This window comes from Ixodes scapularis, unplaced genomic scaffold (assembly GCF_016920785.2).
Source record: "Ixodes scapularis isolate PalLabHiFi unplaced genomic scaffold, ASM1692078v2 PGA_scaffold1__304_contigs__length_218370807, whole genome shotgun sequence".
Classification (NCBI taxonomy): Eukaryota; Metazoa; Arthropoda; class Arachnida; order Ixodida; family Ixodidae; genus Ixodes; species Ixodes scapularis.
In genome coordinates this window covers 129521132-129544787 of record NW_024609846.1, presented here as the reverse complement: position 1 = coordinate 129544787, position 23656 = coordinate 129521132, and the positions used below count along the sequence as shown (strand labels likewise).

The 23656-nt window shown below is 46.5% G+C and overlaps 1 protein-coding gene across 1 annotated transcript; it reads right to left on the bottom strand.

Moving 5' to 3' along the window:
* Window positions 1-205: 205 nt before the first annotated feature.
* Window positions 206-23424, bottom strand: LOC8043745 (Meckel syndrome type 1 protein). Its single transcript, XM_042290947.1, has 9 exons — window positions 23374-23424; window positions 23211-23273; window positions 20794-20858; window positions 14090-14156; window positions 10679-10789; window positions 10194-10330; window positions 4948-5030; window positions 940-990; window positions 206-776 (listed from the first exon to the last, which is right to left on the bottom strand). Exons 4-9 carry the CDS (start codon window positions 14121-14123, stop codon window positions 680-682), a joined length of 513 nt encoding a protein of 170 aa, XP_042146881.1. The 5' UTR covers window positions 14124-14156; window positions 20794-20858; window positions 23211-23273; window positions 23374-23424; the 3' UTR covers window positions 206-679.
* Window positions 23425-23656: the final 232 nt, after the last annotated feature.

The window sequence follows — 23656 nt, the reverse complement described above, 5'->3', positions numbered from 1 at the left end:
ATGTCACCACTGAAGCAGAAGCGCGCGTGTGTACGAAGGCACTCTAGGCGGCACGGCGGCGGCACGGATACACAGTGCCATCTGGCGGCAATCTTTAAAACTGACGCGCACCGCGGCCAGTGGGCCTCGTCGCCGCGCGCCAGCCAATGGGACCTTTGAGATCAGGGAAACTAGGTGCCGTTTTCGCGCTTCAAACTGATGACGTCGGCTCGCTCCATGAGACAGTTAATGCTTTCGCACTATAAATGACAATGGGCCAAAGGCGATTGTTTGGATGGTTTCTAAATACAACAAAGAAACATAGACCAAGTCGAGTACCCAAGCATCTTTGGCACCTCCTAAAGCAGGTCAGACTTGCTGACCACCGAAGTACGGCATGTTTCACAATATTCGTTAAGTTGCCAGCGTTTTGGGAGGTCTTTACTGCTACACAGTTTTATTAGCAATCACCATTATTTCGGTACAGAGGTGTGCTGCACAGATTATAGAGTGACGGAAACAATGAGCATCGTCAAGCAGTACTTGTGCCATCAGAATTTCATACGTATAGGTGAGCCCCAATAGGGGAGAGTACAGGAATTGGTACTACTTGAAGGAGACGATAAAGCTGCGAGGTTTGTTCCACTTGAGTGATGATGCTGAAGTTTCAGTGATAATTACGACCTTGCACACGATGCCGTTAGACTTGATGACCGGCCCTTGCTGCCAACATCCGACTTCTGGCACGGTGGAAGGAGGCCAAGACAGCGGTGATACTCGACTGCGTCGCTCGTTTTCTGGATAGTAGAAACGGTATCTCTGCATTGGCGCCTTGCACAACAAATCAAGTTAAATTCTGAATTGAAAGCACGCGAATATTGTTTTCACATCTGTTCAGTTTCTGCCTTTTAGATGCAATCAACGTTTACCTAGTTTTTACTTCGTTGCACGGTTACTTACCCAATTGTTCCCAAGAACCGGCGAATGGTCTCGTGTTCTTGGGATTTGGACCTGCAATGACACGTGATACTTTTGTACTATGTCCATCCTGAAGTTGCGCGATTTTATGAAGCTTTTTTCCTGCGTGAGCGCATGTGCAAACAAGGTATTTTTGATAGCTATACTTGCGCGCGTGTTCCTATAATCTTCACTGAACAAGGTTTGTGAAATAGTAGATGTCTGGTGCTGGCCTAGAGGTACAGTTTTATTGATCCGTCATTTCCTATTTCGGGCTATGGAGTAGTGAAAGATTATGAACATGAAAGCCACACCTGCAGGCGAGGGATCTCTCGTTATGTCCAAGTGTCTTAATTACCATGGAAATGTGTACATAGTAGGACACTTAGGTATCCATAGTGGGATACCTAAATATCCTGCTATACAGGTCTGTACATGTCTGCCCTCGTGCCTCCTTTGTGTTTAGCTTTTGTATTCTTGGTTACTACGTAGACACGCTCGTCGGAAAATTATGTATTTGGACTAGTCGTTAAAGTTAAGTTTTTTTTTCTTCGCGCATACAGCGATGCGATTGTTACGTCATTTCGGCATACTGCATACTAAATTACTTACCCGGATCCATTCTTCTACATTTCACAAAGATGTAAGGATTTCGATCCAAAGTTGTACCGAAGTGTAATTCCACTTTTTCAAAGCTAAAACCACTTGCCACAACATGTCCTAGTGCGAATTTTCATTGCTTTCGATTGTCGCTTTGAATAAACTGCTATTCTATATATATGTAATCTTAGTACCGAGCGGCGAGCATTGACACTATCCAGAAGTTCATAATATTACTCGTCGTTCGCCGTTGGCTCTCTCGGGACAGCCAAGTTCGCTCCGTTGAGTTTCCTTCTCCCCACGCACTGGCGCTATGTAGAGAAGCGACAGTCGCAGAGTAGACATTGCGATATCGCAATATGCGATATCATTGCATTCGCTGGCGGCCATAGGCGTGCTTACGGCGAGCTTCCACAGTTACTTTGCAACGTGCATTCCGCACCATCAAGATTGCCGGTCATATGAGCATGCGCTCTGAACATCGCCCTTGAGCGCTTCCCTGCAGCGCAGCCACGGCCGCTTGAAAGTTGATGCCAAGATTGAGTGGTCTTGGCACAGTCGCATACTCGGGTGAAAATCACTCCTCCAGAGCAGGATAGTGCGCGCGCACGTTTAATAATAACAATAACAATAATAAATCATGGTGAATGTTGCTGTTTTGTGTTCACTTTGCCACAGTGCAGCAAATTTTTCATAATAAAATCGCGGGAAGTGTATATTATAGACGGCGGGATCCTAATTAGTTCCTTGCATTAATGGTATTTTCTTTTTTTTGTCAAAAAGACTGACCTCACAGGAGGCAGCCGGCAGTAAACGAAACGGCTCATGCTGTCTCGTGCTTTGGACGGGCAGAGCTCCAGCGTGCTTGTCGCACGTACAAAAATATTACAGTTCCCTCGCTACATCTCGGTAGTGGTGGCATTGCCACACTGGCTGGTGAAATCGGTTTATACGGGAGGACTTGAGTGTAACGAGATCATTTCTAATTAACCTTGGGTGGGAGGCTTTGCGGGTTTTAATTTTGTATGTCAGGTACCTCGTTTAGTTTTCATCCATATACAGGGTGTTTCAAGAAACGCCGGCCCAATCGTTCCTGCGAAAACTACGCATCGCACAGAAAATTTTTTTATGCATTGGTCCGTGTCATAGGGTCTATTGAGGAAATCAATGGCGTTCGGTGTAATTAGGTCAATTATAGCTGTCCAGTAATTCACTTTTTTTATATTGAATTTAAAGCTACGGTCTCAATTAGAAGCGTTCTGGGTCCCATCGAAAACGACTCCAGATCAGTCCACTTTGCAAAAAATATAAGGCATGCGCGGTACTTTACGGCAATCTGGAAAACATTATATTTGAACCCGTTTTTAACTTTCGGTTTCCTATAAGAACGCAACGCTGCGCCAGAGCGGTCCTACTCCCCGGGGCCAAAGCGCGCAACTACCGCAACTACTGAGAAGGAAGTGATAAGCCAGCCGGCGAATTGAAACGCTGTGCTGTTTGAATGACATTGCAAAAATAAACTGGTTCTTGTGGTCACCTTCCTCCCTTCCCCGGTCCCCTCCTCCTGCAAAGAGCGTATGGTGGCGCAATGTTTAGTTTCGCGCATTGGCCACAGGGAGCAGGACCGCTGGTGCAAAGATGTAGAGAGCCTAGATTCAAGAGAAGCTCCATCTCCAACCACGGGGAGCGTTTGCGGTTTAATGGCGAGCCCCTCCCGCAGGTGCGCATGCGCTGCGTTTTCGAGGGGCGAGGAAGAAAGCGGGCGGAGACGTTAGCAGACGGTCAATACTTTCGGTACCTCCTTGCAGCTCGTATGCCGAACGTATACGTTCTGCATCTTTTGCAGGAGTTGCGATGACGTCAGAAAAACGCCGAGCTCTGATTGGCTATGATTGAAGGATAGTGGGTAGACCTCGAAGCAAGCTGCCTTGAGGTCTACCCACTATCCTTCATTCAGAGCCAATCAGAGCTCGGCGTTTTTCTGACGTCATCGCAACTCCTGCACAAGAAGCAGACGAATTTCCGCTCCGCATTGCATTGACGCGGCCCATAAGCCACATGACCACGATCGAGCAGTTGGAAACTCTCTGCAATACGGGCTTCCTACACTGATGCGCTCGGACAGAAAACCGAAACCCACGATCCGAACGAGCCAATCAAGCAGCGCCGAAATTGCATCGTCGCAGCGCGCGTCGTCTTCGTGCGTCTGCTATCAACGTTATTGATTTTCTTGAATAGGCCCTTTGGCAAAAACCAATATGACATATACTTTTTTTAATTCTTTTTGCGTAGTGTTTGCATGAACGATTCTTCGGCTGTTCGGCGCAGTATATAATGTTTAAATTGGAACCAGATAAGCTTTTAACAGTCGTTAGTGAAGCGTGTCTTTAAGGCATAATTATCCCCCGCATGCTGACTTTGCATTATCTATAACTATACAAATCTTTTTTAATATATATAAATATATAACAAAATTAGGGACGGCATGGTTTTATTGCAACCTTCAGAACTTCAACAAAACAATCAATTTCTACTAGAGCGTATTATATGAATTTCAGTATAATACTATTCGGACTACCTTTAATTCCTTGCACTCATATGTCCGCGCTATGTTCCCCATCGATTAGTCGGTTTCAAATTGCTGTCGCGCTCCAGAAAGATTTTTTGAACCAATCATATCTTTCGAGACAACTAATGAGTATTTTCTTCTCCTACTCTACTATGACTCGGGCAAACGTGACAGTTCAAATTTTGTAGTTTCTGCTTACTTCTACGCAATGCGGAGGTAGTTAGCTTTATTCCAATTAAAACCTACGAACGTGTCCGTAGCTCGCCTGTGGGTTTACTTTTCCTCCGAGCATGTGATCAACTTTCGTTTCCCCGTACGCCACGCTGCTTCCGTTTCCGTTTTCCTGTACGCCACACTTTGCACGTGACGTCACACTCCGCGAGTCACTTCGGCTAACCAAAAGGTAACGTGACCATCATTGAGCTCTGGATGGATTCCTGTGGTACCGGTGCCTCGTAGCGTCCGCATCCGCGTCGCCTCCTCTCCTTTCACAAAACACCATCACAGTGTGAGCGCGCTAACTCTGACCCGGCCTCCGATGCGCTGATTGAACACGAGCCCCAGCCGAACACTGACCCAGCACTCGTGCCCAATCTCGGGCTTCGATCGATCTGACTGTGATCACGGTGCAAAGGGCTTCCGCTTTTCTGGGTGGTGTCAACGGTGGTGTTGACTGAACACGCGGTTCTGACGTCACGCCCCTGCGGTGGCGCTGCTGTCGGCACGGCACATGCGCAGACGACACTTCACCTCACGCGAATCCGGATTCGGAGCACGCTCACTGTCCACACCTGGTGAGGGAAAACACGGGCGTGCTTGCATACAGCCTGGAGAAGACTTACGTGGTCTGGCGAACGACGTTCAGGACGACAGTTACGGTGCCGCTGGTTTCTGTCACGATGCCGTACTTGCTCAACCGCTTCCCCTGGACAAGGGAGCAAGACCTTGAGCTGAGCATGCACGACGCAGCATTTCGATAGCTGGAAAAGCGCCACTATACGGCATGTAGGGCATGTCTCAAAAATCATGTTTGTCGATTTTTTATTTTACCTAATACAAATAGTTGGGTATAATAAGAATTTTTCAATTTGCGGGCGAAATTGAGACCGTACTCCTGTGTGATGATTATGATAGCGCTTGTACCCAACTATTGTTTTATTTGGTGTGCGTTTGGGTATGGTTAGTGGGCACGGTGGAGGAAACACGTGATATCTGACGCGGCGGCCTCATTATGTTCGGCGCACCGAGCGCTTCACTCGCACAGGGATATATGGCGCCCAAGTCCCTCCCAAACCGACCGCTCCGATTGTTTCTCCGGTGGTCCCGCATTTCCTGGCTCACCGCTTCTTGTTGTTCCTCACTGCCGCCACACCACCACCAAGTCGTCAGAGTCCGTAAATTTGTGATATCTTCCTTTTCTTCTTATTCGGGTTAAGGCTCACCTTTGTGCACGATGGTGGCACCTGTGATCGACACAGCACCAAAGCAAAGCACGAGGCTAGCCACTGGCCGCACATCACCACCACATCATTGCACCGCGAAAAAGGCGAGCACGCTACGCCGCCGACACCGTGGCCGCCGAGGAGGGACCTCATACCGCAGCGCCCTCCGCGGCGGCCCAGAACTAACTACTCCTGGTTCGAGGCTAGCTCCGAACACGATCTGGTCGCTCGCTCCCCGCGGGAACAGCGGCCGGAACTATGGCTCATCACCACCTAAATATGTTTCTTCCACCGTGATCACGGGTTAGTATGGTGCCTGGAACTATGGCTTGAACGATTCTCCGACTTTTCCCCATGACGTCACAGAAGTGTGAGACGCCGCCAGTCGCGATCCTGGTGGCGTCTCAATAGCTATAATTCACGTTGGCTGTGGTGTATATGTGGCAGATGCCTGTTCTGCTGCAGGTCGTTCCAGTGTGGCAGTCCACGGAAGCTTCGTCAGCCAGAAACTGAGACACCGTGACGATCGCTTCACTCGCGTTCGATAGAGCTACTCGTAGTTTCTGATTAGCATTTCTACGACCAACCGCCAGGATCGCGACATGCAACGGTATGACACTTCGGCTTCTGTGACGTCATTTGTTGCAACTTCGGGACTCCTTTTGATGCATGGGCTATGGGCAGCATAGGACGCTAAACACACCAGTCGATGACGCGCTCCAGGCACCATAGTTAAAGTTAACTAAACTTTACCATAGTTTTCAGTTTGCTTGACCTCAGTGTTGCCTCACAGGGCACACTAGTGAGGTACAAACGCTATCATTGTCATCCAAAAGTGGTACAGTTTCGGTTTCGCCCGCAAATCCGAAAATTCGTATTGCAACATACACAGGGTGTTTCAGAAAATGCAGGCCAAATCGTTCCTGCGAAAACTAAGCATCGCACAGAAAAAAGATTGATGCCATTTGGGTGTCAGCCAAAGAGCCCATTTAGAGAAGAATAATAACGTTTAGAAAAAAAATAGTTTTTTAAAAGCTTTTTAGAAAGTAACTTTTTATTTGTTCATTTGAACGCCATAGTTTCATTTAGAAACTTACTGGGCATCATCAATAACCCTTCTATCAATTCTTTTTAGACAAGTATAAAGCATGCCGAGCATTTTACAACGTTTTGGAAAACCCTTCAATTCTGACGCGTACTTTGGTTTGGGATTTTTATCCAAGCGCATCTTGGCGGCAGCTGTCCTGCCTTCCGACGGCTGAAGCGCGGAACCAAGGTCAGCGCAAAAGTCAAAGCTAAATCTTGCAATGTCATGCTCTTTCGAACAGTGAGGCGTTCCTTATCGCCTGGCCACGCGCGCGCGCTACAGTTCTTTTCTTTTTTTTTTCGAGAGAGAGGGAAGGGAGGCGGGCAGGCGGGCGGCGAGCGCGGGCGATGGTATGAGCCGAAGGGCCAATCAAACAGCGCAAAAAGCGCAACGTCATGGCGTGCTCTTTGCGCTTGGTAAGACTAGCCGGCGGAGGAGCACACACAGAGAGACGGCGAATACCGGCTAGCCCTATCAACTGCAGCGAAAGAGGCAGAACGCCATGACGTTTGTCTCTTTCGCTGTTTGATTGGCCCTTCGGCTCATAACATCGGCCAAAGTATAGCGAATTATCGCCTGGCGCGCGCGTAGCCAGGCGATAAGGAACGCCCCGCTGTTCGAAAGAGCATGACATTGCAAGATTGAGCTTTGACTTTTAAGTTTTGCGCCGGCCTTGGTTCCGCGCGTCGCCCGTCGGAGGGCAGGACAGCTGCCGCCAAGACGCGCTTGGATAAGAACAGTGGCGTACCAACTTGGCTTTGAGGGGGGAGGGGGGGGGGGGGGGGGGGAAGGCGGGAATCAAACCAGACACCCCCCCCCCCCTCGGGGCCGGGAGGCGGTGCCCTTGGTATCCCTTGGTCACCGCCGGACAGTGTTTGCCCTGCCGTAGCGGCTGTTTCGGGGAGGGTGAGGGGCGGGGGGGGGGGGGGGGGGGGGGGGGGGGGGGTGCAAAACACATGCCTTTCCCGTAACTCTGAAAATTGGGGGGGCAAGCGACCCCCCTCGGGTTGGTACGTACGCCCATGGATAAGAATCCGAAACCAGAGTACGCGTCAGAATTGGAGGGTTTTTCAAAACATGGTAAAAGGCTCGGCATGCTTTATACTTGTCGAAAAAGGATTGATATAGGAGTTATTGATGATGCCCGGTAAGTTTCTAATTGAATCTATGGCCTTAAAATGAACAAATAAAAAGTTAGTTTCTAAAAAAAATCTATTTTTTTTTAGACGTTATTATATTTCCTAAATAGGCTCTTGGGCAGAAACCAACACGGCATGAACCTTTTTTTTTCTGTGCGATGCCTAGTTTTCGCAGGAGCGATTTGGCCTGTGTTCTCTGAAACACCCTGTATACATACATACATATATATATATATATATATATATATATATATATATATATATATATATATATATATATATATATATATACATGACCCATGACTTTGATTATCTTTGGTGGCTGTGTCTAAACAATAGAAAACGGCACGTGACACACGGAGAAGAGAGTGAGCGCGACTCAAACCGGCCAGCTCTCGATCGGCGGTTTTCGGGTGGAAAGAAAACGAATTTTGAGTCGCAAATTGTGTTCTGGGAAGTTGGGCTCTCATATGTCATGTACAAATAGAAACCTTTGTCATCATAAATACCCTGGGTACTCGCCGTTTTCTTCATAGTCCCCGTTTTGCCTAAAAACTTGCTAAAAACTCCAACACACATCGCTGAACTAGTAACCCAAATATTTGGACAAAATAACTTTTTTTTCGCGAAGTTACAGAATTTACAATTTTGGCCCTGTTTTTCGAAGTGAAAAGCACTACTGGCAACATTGAAAAAGTGACGTCATAGGTAGGCAGGGGTTCACTCTTTGGGCTGTAGACTTTGTCCCCAACTGGTTACAAACAGTTTTATGGTGCTTTTATGGTGTCAAATGAATGCTTTGGAAAGTCGCTCCAGCTCCCGCGCAGCAGCTCGATACAAATGCTCGGCATAGTTCATTCTTAGACTGCCCGCTCGAACCGCAAGCCGGCCCACCCGTGACGTCACGGCAACGAAAAGAGCGGGTATATTCGAATCTGCGTTTCGGCGTCATTTTCATTTGCCGATTTCACAATAACTATTCTGAATTTCGCGATACTAAATAGCATACCGGAAAGGCGAACAGGCACCTTAGACGGCCCGCAAAAAACAGTTTCTGAACGCATCGCGCTGTAATTTATTGCACAGAAGTGCAAGCAGGTGGTGGAAGTTTACAGTAATAAAATGAAAAAATAAACTTACCTCGTTAAGAAAAAAAAAAAAAAAAAAATTGCATTGCAAACGTTTTAGCATCAAGCACCACAACAATTCAGAATCCTATTTAGCAGGGATTCTGAATTGTTGTGTAGGTCACGAGACGTTAATTTTCCTGCTAAATTTAGCGGGGAAATTGACGTCACGTGACCTATACATCAGTTCAACTTCCCCGCCGAATTCAGCGGAGAAATTGAATTGGTGTTTAGGTCTGTGACGTCCCATAATGCAACACTGCGCGCGTTGTGTTATGGGGCGTTACAGGCCACGGCCTCACGAAATGTGGCTTCACGAAATGCGGAAAAACTAGCCAAAGAACGTTTCACGTTAAAATTGAAACCTGTTTTGGGTAATCCGCCGCCACTTCGCAGACGATGTGCGCGCAAGGATAAGTGCTGCCGACAGATGGCGTACGCCGCGTCGACGGAACGCATGCCGATTCGGGTTCTTTTTGCGGGATTATTTACTATCATAACCCAAATCGTCCGGCCGTCCCTCGACGCATCGCACGCGATCTGTGCGCAGCACTTACCCCTACGCGCGCATCGCCTGCGAAGTGGCGGCGTAAATTGCCCAAAACAAACTTTTGTCTTGTATTTTTTTTTTTTTTTTGAAGAGGTAAGTTTTTTTTTGTCATTTATTTATTTAACTTATTTTTAATTATAAAAGTCGACCACTTGCCTGCACCCCTTTATTTATTTATTTATTGATACTGCAATTCCTGAAAGGGATTCTAGCAGGTGGGTATGCATTTGATTAACAAGACATGCAGGCATACAAAATAGCAAACATGTCGCAGAAACAAAAGAACAAGTGTTTTACAAAAAGACAGAATTAATTTAGGAGGGATTCAAAACCGTAGTAAACCGTAGCGAGATATGTTGAGAAATCGACTTTTGCGGGTCGTCTAAGTGACGACGCTTGAGCCATATCTTGGCGCTTCAAATTATTGTGGCCAGTTATCATCTGAAATATCGTAAGAAACGGCTTTCCGTCGTCTATAATAGAAATGATGCCGCGACGAAGCAAAACGATGTCGCCCGAGATTTTCTAATCGTAACGATCGCCAATCGGCTACGACCGGTTCTGTACCTAGCGTTCCCGGCAGTCCTTTCGGCGCCGTGGACGGGACTGTACGCTTCTTTGCAGAAGGTCTGCTCTGCAGGAGGCGACAAAGAATGGCGGCGCTCACGAGAATAGAGTGTCGATGCGTAGTAATTCTCTAGGTGTCACGGAGGGTGCTATGTTCGGAGAGGGAGCGAGCTTACCGGAGCAGCGTCCGCTGGCACGGCGGTGTTGCTCAGGTCCCTCAGTTGGGGATCGCCGCCGGTGAAGAACCGCCGCATCCTGGAGTCGAGGCGCGTGGACACTGGACGCCACGTCTTCAGCGACATTGACGTCCGCCCTGGAAGACATCGGTGGTCGTGTGGGCGTCGCAATCGTCATGCGAGACCAGACGACCCTCCCAATATACGGCTCTGCTCTCGTCGTAAACGGTCATCAGCGCTGGTTAATTAACGCAGTCGATGACACTCGAACGCATATGTGTGAACCAGCGCCTTTACACGCATTCGTGCTTCCCTTTTCCCTTTTTTTTTTTCTGTTTCTTCCTTTTTTTTTTTTCATATATCTTTTGGCGTCTGTCGTCTTGTACCTCGCACGGATTATAGGGTATATCCCCGCCCCCGCTTTTTGACGGAACACACCACCGTGCTCCACCACCATTCGTGAGTTGTACAGCCTGTACGCTCACCGGGGTTATTGGAGACGTCGCAGTATGCGTAACCTTCCACGTGAAACCTGCTCCAGAAGTCCTGAGAGATCACCTCGAGGTAGAGCTGGGCCACGCTGTCTAAGTCGCCATCTGTGGGCGGGAAGAGCACAGTGACCGCTTTTATATGATCGTGTCAGCGCGAGTAGGCATGCATTATTAGGAAATTTTCGTAGATGGTTTCCGCTGTCTCGCAACATTCTCCGCAACCCTCTACGACATCTGGAACTCTGCAGGCAAGGCTAGCGCCGCGCATGCGCAGTTGTGGCGTCTTCGTTCCGGAGAGCGTAGCGGAGGTGGGAAAACGGTCTGCGAAAACTCCCATTACGACCACCTTTAAAAGCCACGTCGCGACGTCTCTTTACCGACACACTGGGTAGCCTACGCACAGAGAACGAGCCTCCGCGTCTGCCGCAGGCGTTTACGCAAGAGGTAGAGGTATTTAAAATGATCCACTCCGGGCAATGCAGTCACAACATCTCGCAGAGTGAGACGGCCGCACTTATAGAAAATGGGTAGCAAGCGTGCAGGGCTAAGCGTTTTCGTTAAAGACCGAAGAAACCATAATTTGACTTGTCCTTGATTAAGGGAGTACACTACCTGGGAATGTCAACTTTTAAACCGCTCACTCAATCGGCGTGATATTTTCAGGTGGTGTTTGTAGCCATGTAGAAGAAGGGCAGGCAAAGCTTCAGCCCTGTGAACCAAAGGCAAAGCTTCAGCCCTGTGAACCCCAGAACAAAGTAAAGCATAGCTTTGAACAGTGGCGTACCAACCTGTTTTTGAGTGGGGAGGTGGTGGGGGGGGGGGGGGGGTGAGGCAAACCAGACCCCCCCCCCCCCCCCCTCACAGGGCCGGGGTGCGGTGCCCTTGGTATCCCTTGGACGTCGCCGGCCAGTGTTTGCCCTGCCCAGTCGCGGCTGTTTCGGGGGGGGGGGGGAGCGGGAACAAAACACATGCCTCACCCCCCCCGCCCCCCCCCCCCCCCCCCCCCGGTTGGTACGCCCACGGCTTTGAATGAAATCTGCTCAATAAATCTATCGTCGAGAAATGGTGTTGATAACCACGTATTTGTCTGGTGGTATGCGTACTGGCATACCTGTTGCTGGTTACTATAAAAAGAAATTTCAGAAAATATGCATTTTCAGGTAAGAAAAAAGTATGAAAAAACATTTGTTTTTGTCACTTACCAAGTTTTGCAATTGACAATTTTTCATAATAAAGGAACATGAAAATGCAAAATCAAAGTTCCCCATAGTAACCGGCTTCATAAATTTCGGCATAGAAGCCGCAAATATTAAGTCTCTCGATAGGTTCATACTCAAACGATAGTTTACTAAGCTGCGATTTATGCCAAAAGGTGGATTCGAGAAAAACGCAATCAAAGTGCTCAAACCTCACTCAGCCTTTGCTTTAGCATTAATGAACTGAAAATAATTAACAATAAAAAACTAAATAACTATGCACTGTATACAAATGAAACTTTCTGGGAACATGTTGGCGGATGTAAATATGGCATTTTTCAAAATCAACTTTTTTGCAGAATTTCTTTTTCTGGGTCGTGTCACCCCTTAAAAAAAGACAAGGTTTTCAAAAATAAATATTATATCTACAGCTTCTTTTCCCCTTTTTTTTTTTTTTTTTGTTATTCCGTAAACACAGCTTGTACTGAACTGTTCGCGAGGAAACATTCTTCTTCAGGAACCGCCTACCTTGTCACGTTTGCTATGCTTGGTAGAGGGACGTTTCCCACGTATTCGGGTCACGCCACTATATGTTGAGGCTGGAGTGTCTCACAAGTATGCCCTGTTCTCTTTTTTTTTTTTTTCCATCGTAAGCTTTGATAAACGCCGACTTTTTTTCCCCGACAACGATAATAGACACCGAAAAAAATGCATGGCAAATCGCTAGGCCAATCGTGTTGCATACGTAAAACGTTCTACCATCAGAAACGTTTAGCGATACTCAGAGTTTTCAGACACCAGGCGCCTACGTTTACGATGCCCGTCATCAGTTTTTTTTTTTTTTTTTTTTTTTTTTTCTAAAATGAAGCCATAGTACCGCTAATCGGGCTCATAAACCTGCTTCCAGGGCCTTCCATATTTTCAAGAGCTTTCCCTCAGCGCGCACAGGAAGTCGAGGTTTTCCTCGCCTACTTTTCTGCAGTGGTCACATGACCTCCTCGTTGACCAATCAGTGTCGAGCATCTCACCTCCCCTCTCCCACCCGTCAACCAATCAGTGTCGAGCCTCGCGGCCACGCTTTTATCTGGGCTTCATTTTTATCTGGGCTTCACGAAATGCCGAACACCTAAACAAAAAACGTTTCAGGTTAAAATACCGATTCCGTGAAAGGGGGGGGGGGGGGGGGGCGGATGAGCCTGGAAAAAACACCCCCGAATACTAAGAAAAATAAACCTCCCGGAACCCTAGCTTGTGGTTTCTATTTATCCCTTTTCTTTGTAAACGAACGCAAAATTAATTATCGTGCACCGAAGGGAAGCCATTAGCAATCTAATTATGCGGTATAATGTCTGGTCGTTTATCGCGTGTCCAGGCGAGAGAGCTTAATTAGCTAGTAATGACCGGGTCATGGCTCTTTCTGAACCGGCGCAGTTAATTTTTCTGCGCCCCACAGCTCAATTAACTACCTGGATTCGGGAAGACCGAAACGACTGAAAAGAGTCCTTCCCGCTGCAGCATATAAATAATAGCAGATTGAACTAGAGATTTAATCATCTCTCTTTTCGATTCAGAAATAGCTGATTTGATTCCAATTTTGTTTTTGTCGACTATCATCGACGGTCTTCTTAGATTTAACTCAGAGATCAGACCAGGAAACTATGAAAAATATTTTCACAATAAATTATTTTTGTAAAACGAACGACTTTTTTTTTTTTACCTTTGCACTTTTTACTTACTGCGTCTGTTTTTTTTTTGTTTTTTTTTTGTTTTTTGTTTTTGTTTATTTTTTATTTTTGTGGATGAACTTTAAGTAACAGTTTCCCATCCTCCTTTTCCATTCTGTATAACTTAACAGCAATGTCATTGCACAATAAAAGCATGCGATGAAAGGTAAATAGCCAAATGATCGAATTAAGCGAAAGGACTCCGTCTTACCCAGGGCAAGTGGACATCACCTTTTAAGGATGCAGCTGGCTCTCATTTCTCTCGCTCTGTCTCTGTTTTCTTTCTTTTTATTTTTTTGATAGATTTATACTAACAAATATCCAACGCTGTCTTCTGAATAACCAAAGATTAAAAAGCGCAAAAGTTGTGTCGATATAATTTTTCCCTCCCAATCCATTTTCGACGCCTGCCATTCATTCTGACGCTCGCTTCGTTCCTCCACAATCTGAAAGAGAGCATACGCCAAGATAAAAGCGGGACTCGCCTTCTCGATTCGGGCCGGTCCAAGTCAAGTCCATTTGGAACGGATGAGAAAAGTGAGCGACCTCCGCCTGAAATGCGTGGCGAAGAGTTAAACGTGTACAATTTTAATTCCAACCAAAACAAAAAAGAACAGTGGTGAGAGTTACACGAATCCCGTCTCCGCCATGTCTTTATCGGGCTCGGCGGACAACTATTTATTCATTTATTTATTGCGCACACCCTCAATCGCCGAAGCATTGTAGAGAGGAGGGGTAAAGCAAACAAAAATAAAACAAAATGACAAAACAAAAAACACGCGGCGGCAAAAAAAAAAAAAAAAAAATCAAAAATACACTTGGATTGGCAAAAGCTGTAAGCAACATCTGTTACGAACAAAAGAAACAAAATAAAATGACTCATGTCGGCTCATCAAACAGAAGTGTAAACAAAGATTGGCGAAAAAGAAAATAATCGGGTATAGTTGCGATATCTGCTGGAAGGTGGTTCCAGTCGTTTGATGTATGCGGGATAAATGAATAAAAAAAAAAATAGGTGTTTGTTTGGCAACGTGTTAATCCAAATTTACTCTGATGGTCCAGACGGGAAGAGTACTAATTAGGCAATGTAAAGAAATGGTCTCGCAGCGACTGATGATGATACACTTTATGAAACAGGCAAAGTTGAAAAAAAAAAAAAGAAACTTTTTACGCAATGACAAAGAGGGTAACAACAAACTGGACTTTATTGATAATATGCTGGCTGTTCGATTATAATTAGACAGAATGAAACGAACGGCGTTATTTTGAACTAGTCCGAGAGCTTTATGTAGAAAGACGTGGTTATAGGATCCCAAGCAGAGGCTGCGTATTCCGATTTTGACCGTACAAGAGTGTTTTAAAGAAGAAGTTTTAAGTTAACTGGGGCCGTTCTGAAGTTTCGTCGTAGGTACCCCACATGCGGTTAGCGTTGGCGATTATTATATTGATACGAGGTTTCCAGGTTGAAGTCGATAATATAGTAACACCCAGATAACGGTACGAGCTTACAGATTGAAGTTGCATGTCGCTTAGTATATATGCTGAAGGGCGCGCGCCTTGCCGGGAAACCCGCGTTAGTTTGCATTTGTTAGGGTTTAGTTCCATACGCCAATTTTCGCACCAAAGAGTAATAATATTTAAATCAGATAGCAAAAGGCGTTCATGATAATCATCATGAACTTCCCGATAAATTACACAGTCATCCGCGTATAAAAGCATGGAGGAAGAAACACAACTTGGTAAATCATTAATGAGTATTAGTAAAAGAAGCGGGCCTAAAACCGAACCTTGGGGCACGCCCGATACCACATCAGTCAGGGATGAATTATTCCCATTTAAAGTTACATATTGGGAGCGGTTGGTAAGAAAGCATTCCAGCCAGGTTAACACATTAGGGTCTAGGTTTAATGAAGAAAGTTTAAGCATTAGTAACTTATTATTAACCTTGTCGAATGCCTTAGAAAAATCAAGAAAAATGCAGTCAGCCTGATAGTTTTTGTCCAGTGTAGAATGCAAAGAATGGGTGAAATGAAGCAGCTGGGCGTTTCACAAGAAAATTCACAAGAAAAACAATTATAGTGAGGGTTGGTCACGGTAAACTGGCTAATAAAATAAAATCGGTTAATCAACTTTTTAAATATGGTTTTATGGGTCAAGTTTCACTTGCAGTAATGACGGCAATCACCAATAAACGACAAACCAATTTTAAAAAAAGTAATGTTTTTTTTATATTTTTTTATTAGGTTTTTCGTTCTTTCGCGCAATAGACCGTTTTCAAAAATCCACCAAGCAACATTTGCGTTGGCCATTTGTTGGGCACGAAGCGCGCGACTGCATCCGAGGGCACGCCGAACGCTGACCAAGGCCCCGTGTCCAATACGTGCTCAGAGTGTGTGAGCAAGAAAAGGCGGACAGGCGTTGGCGCCGACTTCGGAAAAAGGGTCTGGAGCGCGCAAAAAGAGCGCCGCCGCAAGCCTTGTCCAGAATGACGCTTAGAAGAGTGACGCGTTTCAGCGGCACGTCATCACTTACGTCGTCCACCAAGGACGCGCTGCCACGACTCGGTTGAAATGACTGCGTCACTCTTCTAAGCGTCATTGTGGGCAGGGCCTGCGGTGCTCTGGTCACGCGCAATCTTGAAATCAGTCGATAGAAACGCAAAAACTGATAAATTAAAAAAAAAAAAAAGAAAACTGTTGCAGTGATGTGATTACTGAATCATTCGCTCCAAACTGCGCCCAAGTGCTTAGCCCGCTACATTTGGCCAAACTATGAAAAATTGGCGCTAAACATTGCGCCACAAGTTGACTTGTGTTAGTACTGAATTAATCTTTTAAAGTTCGCTTCTAGAAATTTTCAGAACTTTCTATTATTTCTTTTTTTAGATCTTATTTGATTTCATATATTTACCAAACGCTGCCAGTACTCGGAAGTTACGCAGTGCTTCTCACTGTTTGTTGTCTGTTCGGGCAGGTTAATTAGCTCCATTGGGGTGCAGACCCGAATCCCACTACACCGACAAACAGAAACGACAGACACCGACAAGTTTCGTGCACGTCCAGCATGAACGCGAACGGGAAGGTTTGCAGTCTCTTTAATACTTTGAAGTATAGGGAGTATTCACTGGCGGCCATAACTGTGTGCGCGAATGCTAAGCGCGTGCTGATGGCGAGCTTCCACAGTTCATTTGCAACGTGCATGTCGCACCATCAAGGGTGTCGGTCTTAGCAGCCTATTAATGTGAGCTCGTTCTGAGCATGCGCTCTAAACAGCACCCACAAATATGGCGGCCAGTGAATACTCCCTATTAGCGGCGAGATGTTTTGGTGGCGCCCTCCTGGTTCCCCCTTGTGACGTCATTACCTTGCGAACAACAAGTTCGATGGTGTTTGTAAATAGCATGGTGGAAGCCTGAAATCATTGCGCTCTCAAAGCAACACTGCCAACACCGTCGAAATTAAAGTTCTTTCATTCCTCTTATTTCCGTCGATGGTATACCCTTTCCGACGTCATAAGTCAGCTTTTGGGCCAATCGTGGAAGGCCGACCACAGCGACGCTTTCGGTCGCGCACGTCGCCAATAAGCACGAGTAATTGCCCGCTTGCCAAAGACACCTTCGCGTGCATGCTGCATGTGCACGAAATCGCCTGTCCGTGTCCGTCATTTTTGTTTGTCGCCCTAGGGCATTATAACTCCGTCCACCCAAGGCCACAACCACGATAGCTCGAGGTCGCTGCTTTGAAGCGTTCTTCGCAGAATGAACACTCGCGCTAGAAATGTATGTCTTAAAGCCAGGAGCGCGGGCTAGCTCGCGTTTGTTGCTTTGGGTGCAGTCTCGGCTTAAAGGTCCCTACGCACAGTTGCGTTTGAGAGCGTTTGAGTGCGTTTGACTGCTTTGCGGCTGCGAGAAACCAGGACATCCCCGCTTGGATTCCACGCTTCATACGAAGCACAGGTGTGCCGGTGACTCGCTTTCGGTTCTCGACGCAACGCAGTCAATTGCTTTGAAACGTAAATGTGCGCAGGGGGAAAGTATAGTGCGTGCCTCTGCACTGCAGAGAAGCGTCATATGCGAAATAGACATCGCGGCTCTGCGTGTCTCGCTTCGCCGCAGCGCGCCCGCGTGAAAAAAGAGAGAGAAAAAAAAAAAAAAAAAAAAAAAAAAACAGTCCAAAGCGAAAGTGCACACTCGTAAAAGTTTTTTTTTTTTTTTTAATGAAGTTTGTGAACGTTGACGTAACATCGTACACTTCCCATTAAAACTTTCAAAATGAAATCCTGGCTATATTTGATAAACTGCGATATCCTGACACGATGTGCCATCCCTGACCTTTTTTATTTATATATTTATTCTATTTAAATTTAAGATTTAAGGAAGGTTCTGGGTAAAGCGATAGAATGTATATGGGCTAAGTTATAAGACTGTTCTTACTTCAAATCCGTGATTTAGTTATCACATCTAAATGCCTCCACCTATTCGTAGGCACAGTAAATCAAGTATTTGTGATGTATTTGTTTTTTTTTAATTTCAATTAATTATTGAGCCGATTTACTGCTACCTTTAAAGGGATACTTCAACAAAATTTGAAATATACCCGTCGTGTTCAAAAATAAGTTGAATATGATCCACAATGTCTGTAAATGGCAATCGCACGTTTGTATTTTGAGCTTGGTGGCTGTATTTTTCGTTATAAACGGCCCACTTTGGCAAGTGCTCGGAGAACAGCCAGCGGAGACCACGTGACATCCAACGCAAGCGTGAAGTAGGTCGTCTCGGGACGAGCAAAGCTACGGCGATGCTGACGTCGAGAGGATGACCTAGTTGTTCCAGCCACCGAAGCTGCTGCTTTTGTACGGATTTTGAGTGACGGTTTAATCTTCTATAACCTTGTAGAGGGACAATAGCGAGCGACTTCTGGGACGCATAAAAGGGATTCTCGGGAAGAGGGGAGTTCCTCCTTCCCCTCTTCTTGCGTCGTGGCCGGAGGCGAGACAACCTCCGTCACTAGCTGTCAAGGTTCTTAGGGCATTACAAAGGAGGCGTTAGCGACAACCACCAGGTGCTCTTTGCTAATCGTTTAATTCGGTTTAAAATTCATTTTCGTGTCTTTGTTAACATTGGTGTGTCTGATGTGATAATGCTTCTTTAAAAAGGTCTAGACGAAAAAATAAGCGCCGAAATTCCGTTGCAGTATCCCTTTAAACCTTGAACAAAGATAATTTTGGTACTCAAAATTCTAATGTACTTTTTTGTTTTCATCTTACCACAATATTTGCGGTGGAATGAAGGGGATATGGAGCGTATGCTTGTGCTCCATGAGTTCTTTTGACTGCTCCGAAGGTGCACCAATGACTCGAGCCAATCACATCACTGCTATTGCCGTTTTTTTTTTTCATTGTCATTGGCTTTAACAGTAATTGTCACAAATACTGCAATTGCGACATGACCCGTAAAACCAATACGTGAAAAGTTAATGAATCAATCTTACTTAATTAGCCAAATTACCTTGACAGTTATTCCCTCATTTAATTTTCGCCGAGCCCGATAAAAACAAGGTGAGGACAACACCCTCGTAATTCTCACCCCTGTTTTTTTTTTTTTTTTTTTTGCTTAAATTAAAATTAAACGTTTTCTATATTTAGGATTGATTAAGTCCAGCGTGTTGAAATTTTGATACTTAAAATTGAAAGAATAAAACGAAAGAGTGTTGTTGTCTCGCCGTCGTCCTTCCTGCTTTAATTCTTTTAATTTTAAGTATGTATATCTAAGATCCTGCGCGCCCTTGGTATTTACCGAAAAAAACAAAACAAAACAACTGCTAATCACAGTTTTCTTTTCTCAAACTTGATCTTTTTTTATTGCGAATCATGTAAATGGTTAACGTCAGGAGTCTCAAATGAAATTTTACAAGAAATCCGATCATTCGGAGTTCATTCTCGGTCACTTTTCGGGGACGAGGGCGAAGTTTCGAAATCAAATCAGGGCAAACCCGCACAAGGCAGGAAGGGGACTGAGCCAGAAGTGTTTCTGCTAAATGGCATTTCGAGATCAGAGTAACGAACCTATAGACAGGTGAGCCTCGCCAGCTTCTGGAGAGCCTTTACTCTTTTCGGCAGCAACATTTGCTGGCTTTCATTGCCCCCCCCCCCCCCTCCAAAGGTCAAAAAAACAATGCCGGAAAGGTTTTCTTGTGATCTGCCTTATAGGGCTTTGGAACGGAACGATGTCCGAGTGAGCAATTTTGGCGTCGACGCCATGCATAACCGAGCAGACGAGTCACACTGTCACGTACAGAGAGAGGATGGCGTGACCGACGGCACTGCGGCTTAGAAGCTGTTTATTAAGGCAAAAGCCTTATATGTGTCATGTTCAGTCGACCTTCAAAGTCCTTGAGCGAAAACACGTCGGCGACACGAAAGGTACCAAAACGAAAGCTTCCAATGAAACGGCGCCGAAAGTGTGTCGTCAGAGAGCGCGCTGTCTTCGGAGGTTCGCTATCACGTTTACATCGGCGTTTGGGCTTTCGCTTTCAAATCGTCTTAAGGATAACATAAGGGACCCTGGGAATTTTCGTTTTGTTTTGTTTACTGCGAATACAAACAGCTCTCCGCTTTAGTAGTGCTTTCATCACACAAAAACTTAAAGCAAAAAGAAAAAGCACAACTTATACTTTTTTAAATAAACTAAAACAGCGAGAGATGCACTTCGGCGACGATTACAGCTATTCCTGGTTAGTTGTTCAACGAAGGGTTTTTAGCACTTACTCAAGGAGGGCATTGGCCAATGGATCTCAGTGGCAGTCACTGATAGAATTAGAACGAGGGGGAGGACCTTCAGTTGCCACGCTTTCGGCGCCAGCTTCCTACCTTCGGCGACACTTCGATGTCTCGCGAGCCTCGAGCGCATGCGCGCGCAACCAAGCGCGGCGGAAGGCACCAAGCACGGCGGAAGGCACTGCGCATGGGCAAACTAGTTTCTGCACACGGGCAGTGCCCACACCTGGAGTGGGCAAACGGTCGCTTGTTTTCTAAACAACGGCTTGGTCTCTAAAAAAAACACGATTTTTTTTTTTTTGCGATTTGTGCAGGTGAGTTGTACGACAAGGGGGACACGATATATAGAGGTCATTTATGCACTGATGCACGCGCGTACGAGTATGCTTAATATACTAGTCAAATGTGTACTCACTCGTCCAGTGCCTCTGGTTCGTGAGCAGTGAGTTACGCCGAAGAGCGGGCACGAGGAGGTCCAGCCTGCGAGAGACGACGGCAGTAACAATGACGGGGACGATCTTCCGAGCCATTGAGCCTCGTCGGAAGAAAGAGCAGGCTCGCAGAAGCAGAAGAGCTCTTAGCCCGAGAGTCGCTTGTAGGAGGCCATAAATAAGGACGGCGGCCTCCTAACAATGAGGGAGATCGGTGGTACCCTTTTTTATGTTCTGTTGTCGGGGGCTAGAAACGGTGTTCCCAAATTATTGCAATGGGTCTGCCCGGCATGCCAACTCGTCCACTCGAATAGCCCGTCGGAAAGCGATGGCATTTATGGAAATCAATACCGTGTTTTCGGGGTTACAGTCCACACCCAGTGCTGTATTCAGAGAGGGTTGTGGAGTGAAGTCAACAGGTCGATTTCGGAGCTCTAATTCGGGCCTTTCTGCATCGTCACAAACACGCCTATGATTCACACGCTAGCCGGCTCCCAGATTTGAAAAATATACGAAAGAGTCAGACAAAGAGGACGGACAGGAAGAAAATTAGGGAGGCGGCTAAAGGCTAAGCAGAAACAGTACGCACAGGTAACCGCTTGAACTTGAGCCCAAAAAGAGCACAACACGTAACAAATGCGGCAATAGTTGAGGCCACATACGTTCGAAAACACCGGCGTCGACGAGGTAAACAAACACGAAGTCACAAGTGTGTTTGCCGCCTCGAAGCCACGGCTGCGACGTCGCCGAATGTGACATCCGACTACATTGTCACCACAGTTACGGATAACACCCCACTCGCGCAATGAACTTCCGCTGCGCCCACCGACCGTGCCGACGTCCGTCTCCCTGATTCAGCGGCGGGTCGCAGAATCGCCACCGGCATGCAATGCGCGCTATAGGAAGGCACATGCACACAGAGATGGGCTTCCGAATTCGGGGACATCGGCGGAACGGGATTGGGCGATCCGAATCGAGGTCTGGGGGTCTGGAGTCTGCGCCGCTTCAAAACAACGAGCGAAAGACATTCGTGTTGGTCCCAAACGCCCAGTGGAGGACGCGTGCCCCCAGGAACTAAAAAGCGTTGTGAATGAAGATGGAAAGGGGGGGGGGGGGGGGGGGGGGGGGGGGGGGGGGGGGACAATAGTGTATGCGCGCTGGGCGCTTTTGTCACTCTAGATCCCGGAGCGCAAGCCAAAACTTCGAGTTCTGGGATTCGCCATGAGGAAAGTTTGCCCGCCCTCCTCTTTCCTCCCGCAAACCAGACGATCTCACGTTAAAAAAGAAACGCGCCAATCAGAATGCCGAAGTTGTCCCGTTGACTAGCTCAACAGGCTTCTCCGATTACGCAAGGTTTGACTGAAAAAACGGTTTTTCTTTGGATAGTTTCCACCTAACGCCACTGCGTAAAAAAAAAAAAAAAAATCGTTTATAACACATTTTGACAAATGCCTACTTCATTCGCTCGCAAAAAAAAAAAAAAGAAAAAAAAGCTTGCAATATACGTAAAGCATACTCGTTCATCCTCTCAATCTGTCACGTATCGTCATAATGAACAATCTTATAGTCCGCACAGTGTTACATTTCAACTTTAAAACCCATATAGTCCACGCACTGTAGTCCGCAAAATACAAAATTATTGTTGTTATTATATTTTTTTAATCTTTCCGTTGATACACCAGCTTTGATGTACGCATAGGCAACGTAAGCTGCTGACGTGTGAACACCTCGACATGATCGTCACGGTTTCATCGTCACGCACGGTCACAAGACTTCTCCCGATGTCGCAATTGTCTTTTAAACGTCCATGGCTATTAACTCCTAGGTCCAGTTTCGTGCGATGCAACAACAGTGTGCGCACTTATTTTTCCCGTGCTATATGCCATATACTAATTAAAAATAAAAACCCACAGGTGCCAACTGGACTCTCTGACGTCAGGCCAACGCGACGGGGCTGCTGTCGGTGCGTGTGCAGACGCTTCATCTCACGCGACTTTGATTTCTGCGCACGCCCAGTGCCCGTACCTGACCGGACGTGGGCTTGTTTGTATAAACTGCGTGTGTTATTCGCGTATTCGAGTCTTGTAGGCTTACGAGAGACTCGATACATACATACATACATACATGCATACACACACGCGCGCACACGCGCACACACACTCACGCGCGCGCGTACGCATAATAGATGCACGCCGCCCATATTTGTACGTGCGGCGTGTATACGTATGTATGTGTATGCGGCGTGTGTGTATGTATGTACGTACGCATGTATGTATGCATGCGCGTGTGTGTGTGTGTTTGCGTGCGTGTGTGCGTGGGTCTTGCTATTATTTTTGCCTGACTCTCGCGAAGCACTTAGAACGGGGAAACGGGCAATACATGAATGCGTAAAACCACTCACCTTCGGAAAGGTGAAAAAAGTAGTGAACAAAAAGGTCCTCCTTCTCGAAATCCTGGGCAGCCACTGAAACAACGGCGTAAAGAAGCATGCCACACCTTTTCGCTTCCACCGTTTGTTTGTGGATACGACTTTGATACCTTATCAAACTACTTTTTTACAATACCTCGCCTTTTCTGGGACGCTCTAGATGTCGTATACTCATTAATGGCAGGTCTTCTTCTTTGGGGGTTTGAGAAAATACTTTACTGTAGGAGAATACATTCTACGCTCATTTGTATTAGACAGCGTGTACCAGATCCTTCCCTATCTGCGTGGACAGACCGAGCTAACGCATGCACATCGCGCTCCATGTCCACGCCGTCGCCCTTCCGTGCTGCGCCGAGGGTGAGGGCTGACGTCTAAGCACCGAGATAACAGATTCGTCCAGACGGCAGAGGCTGCTGTCC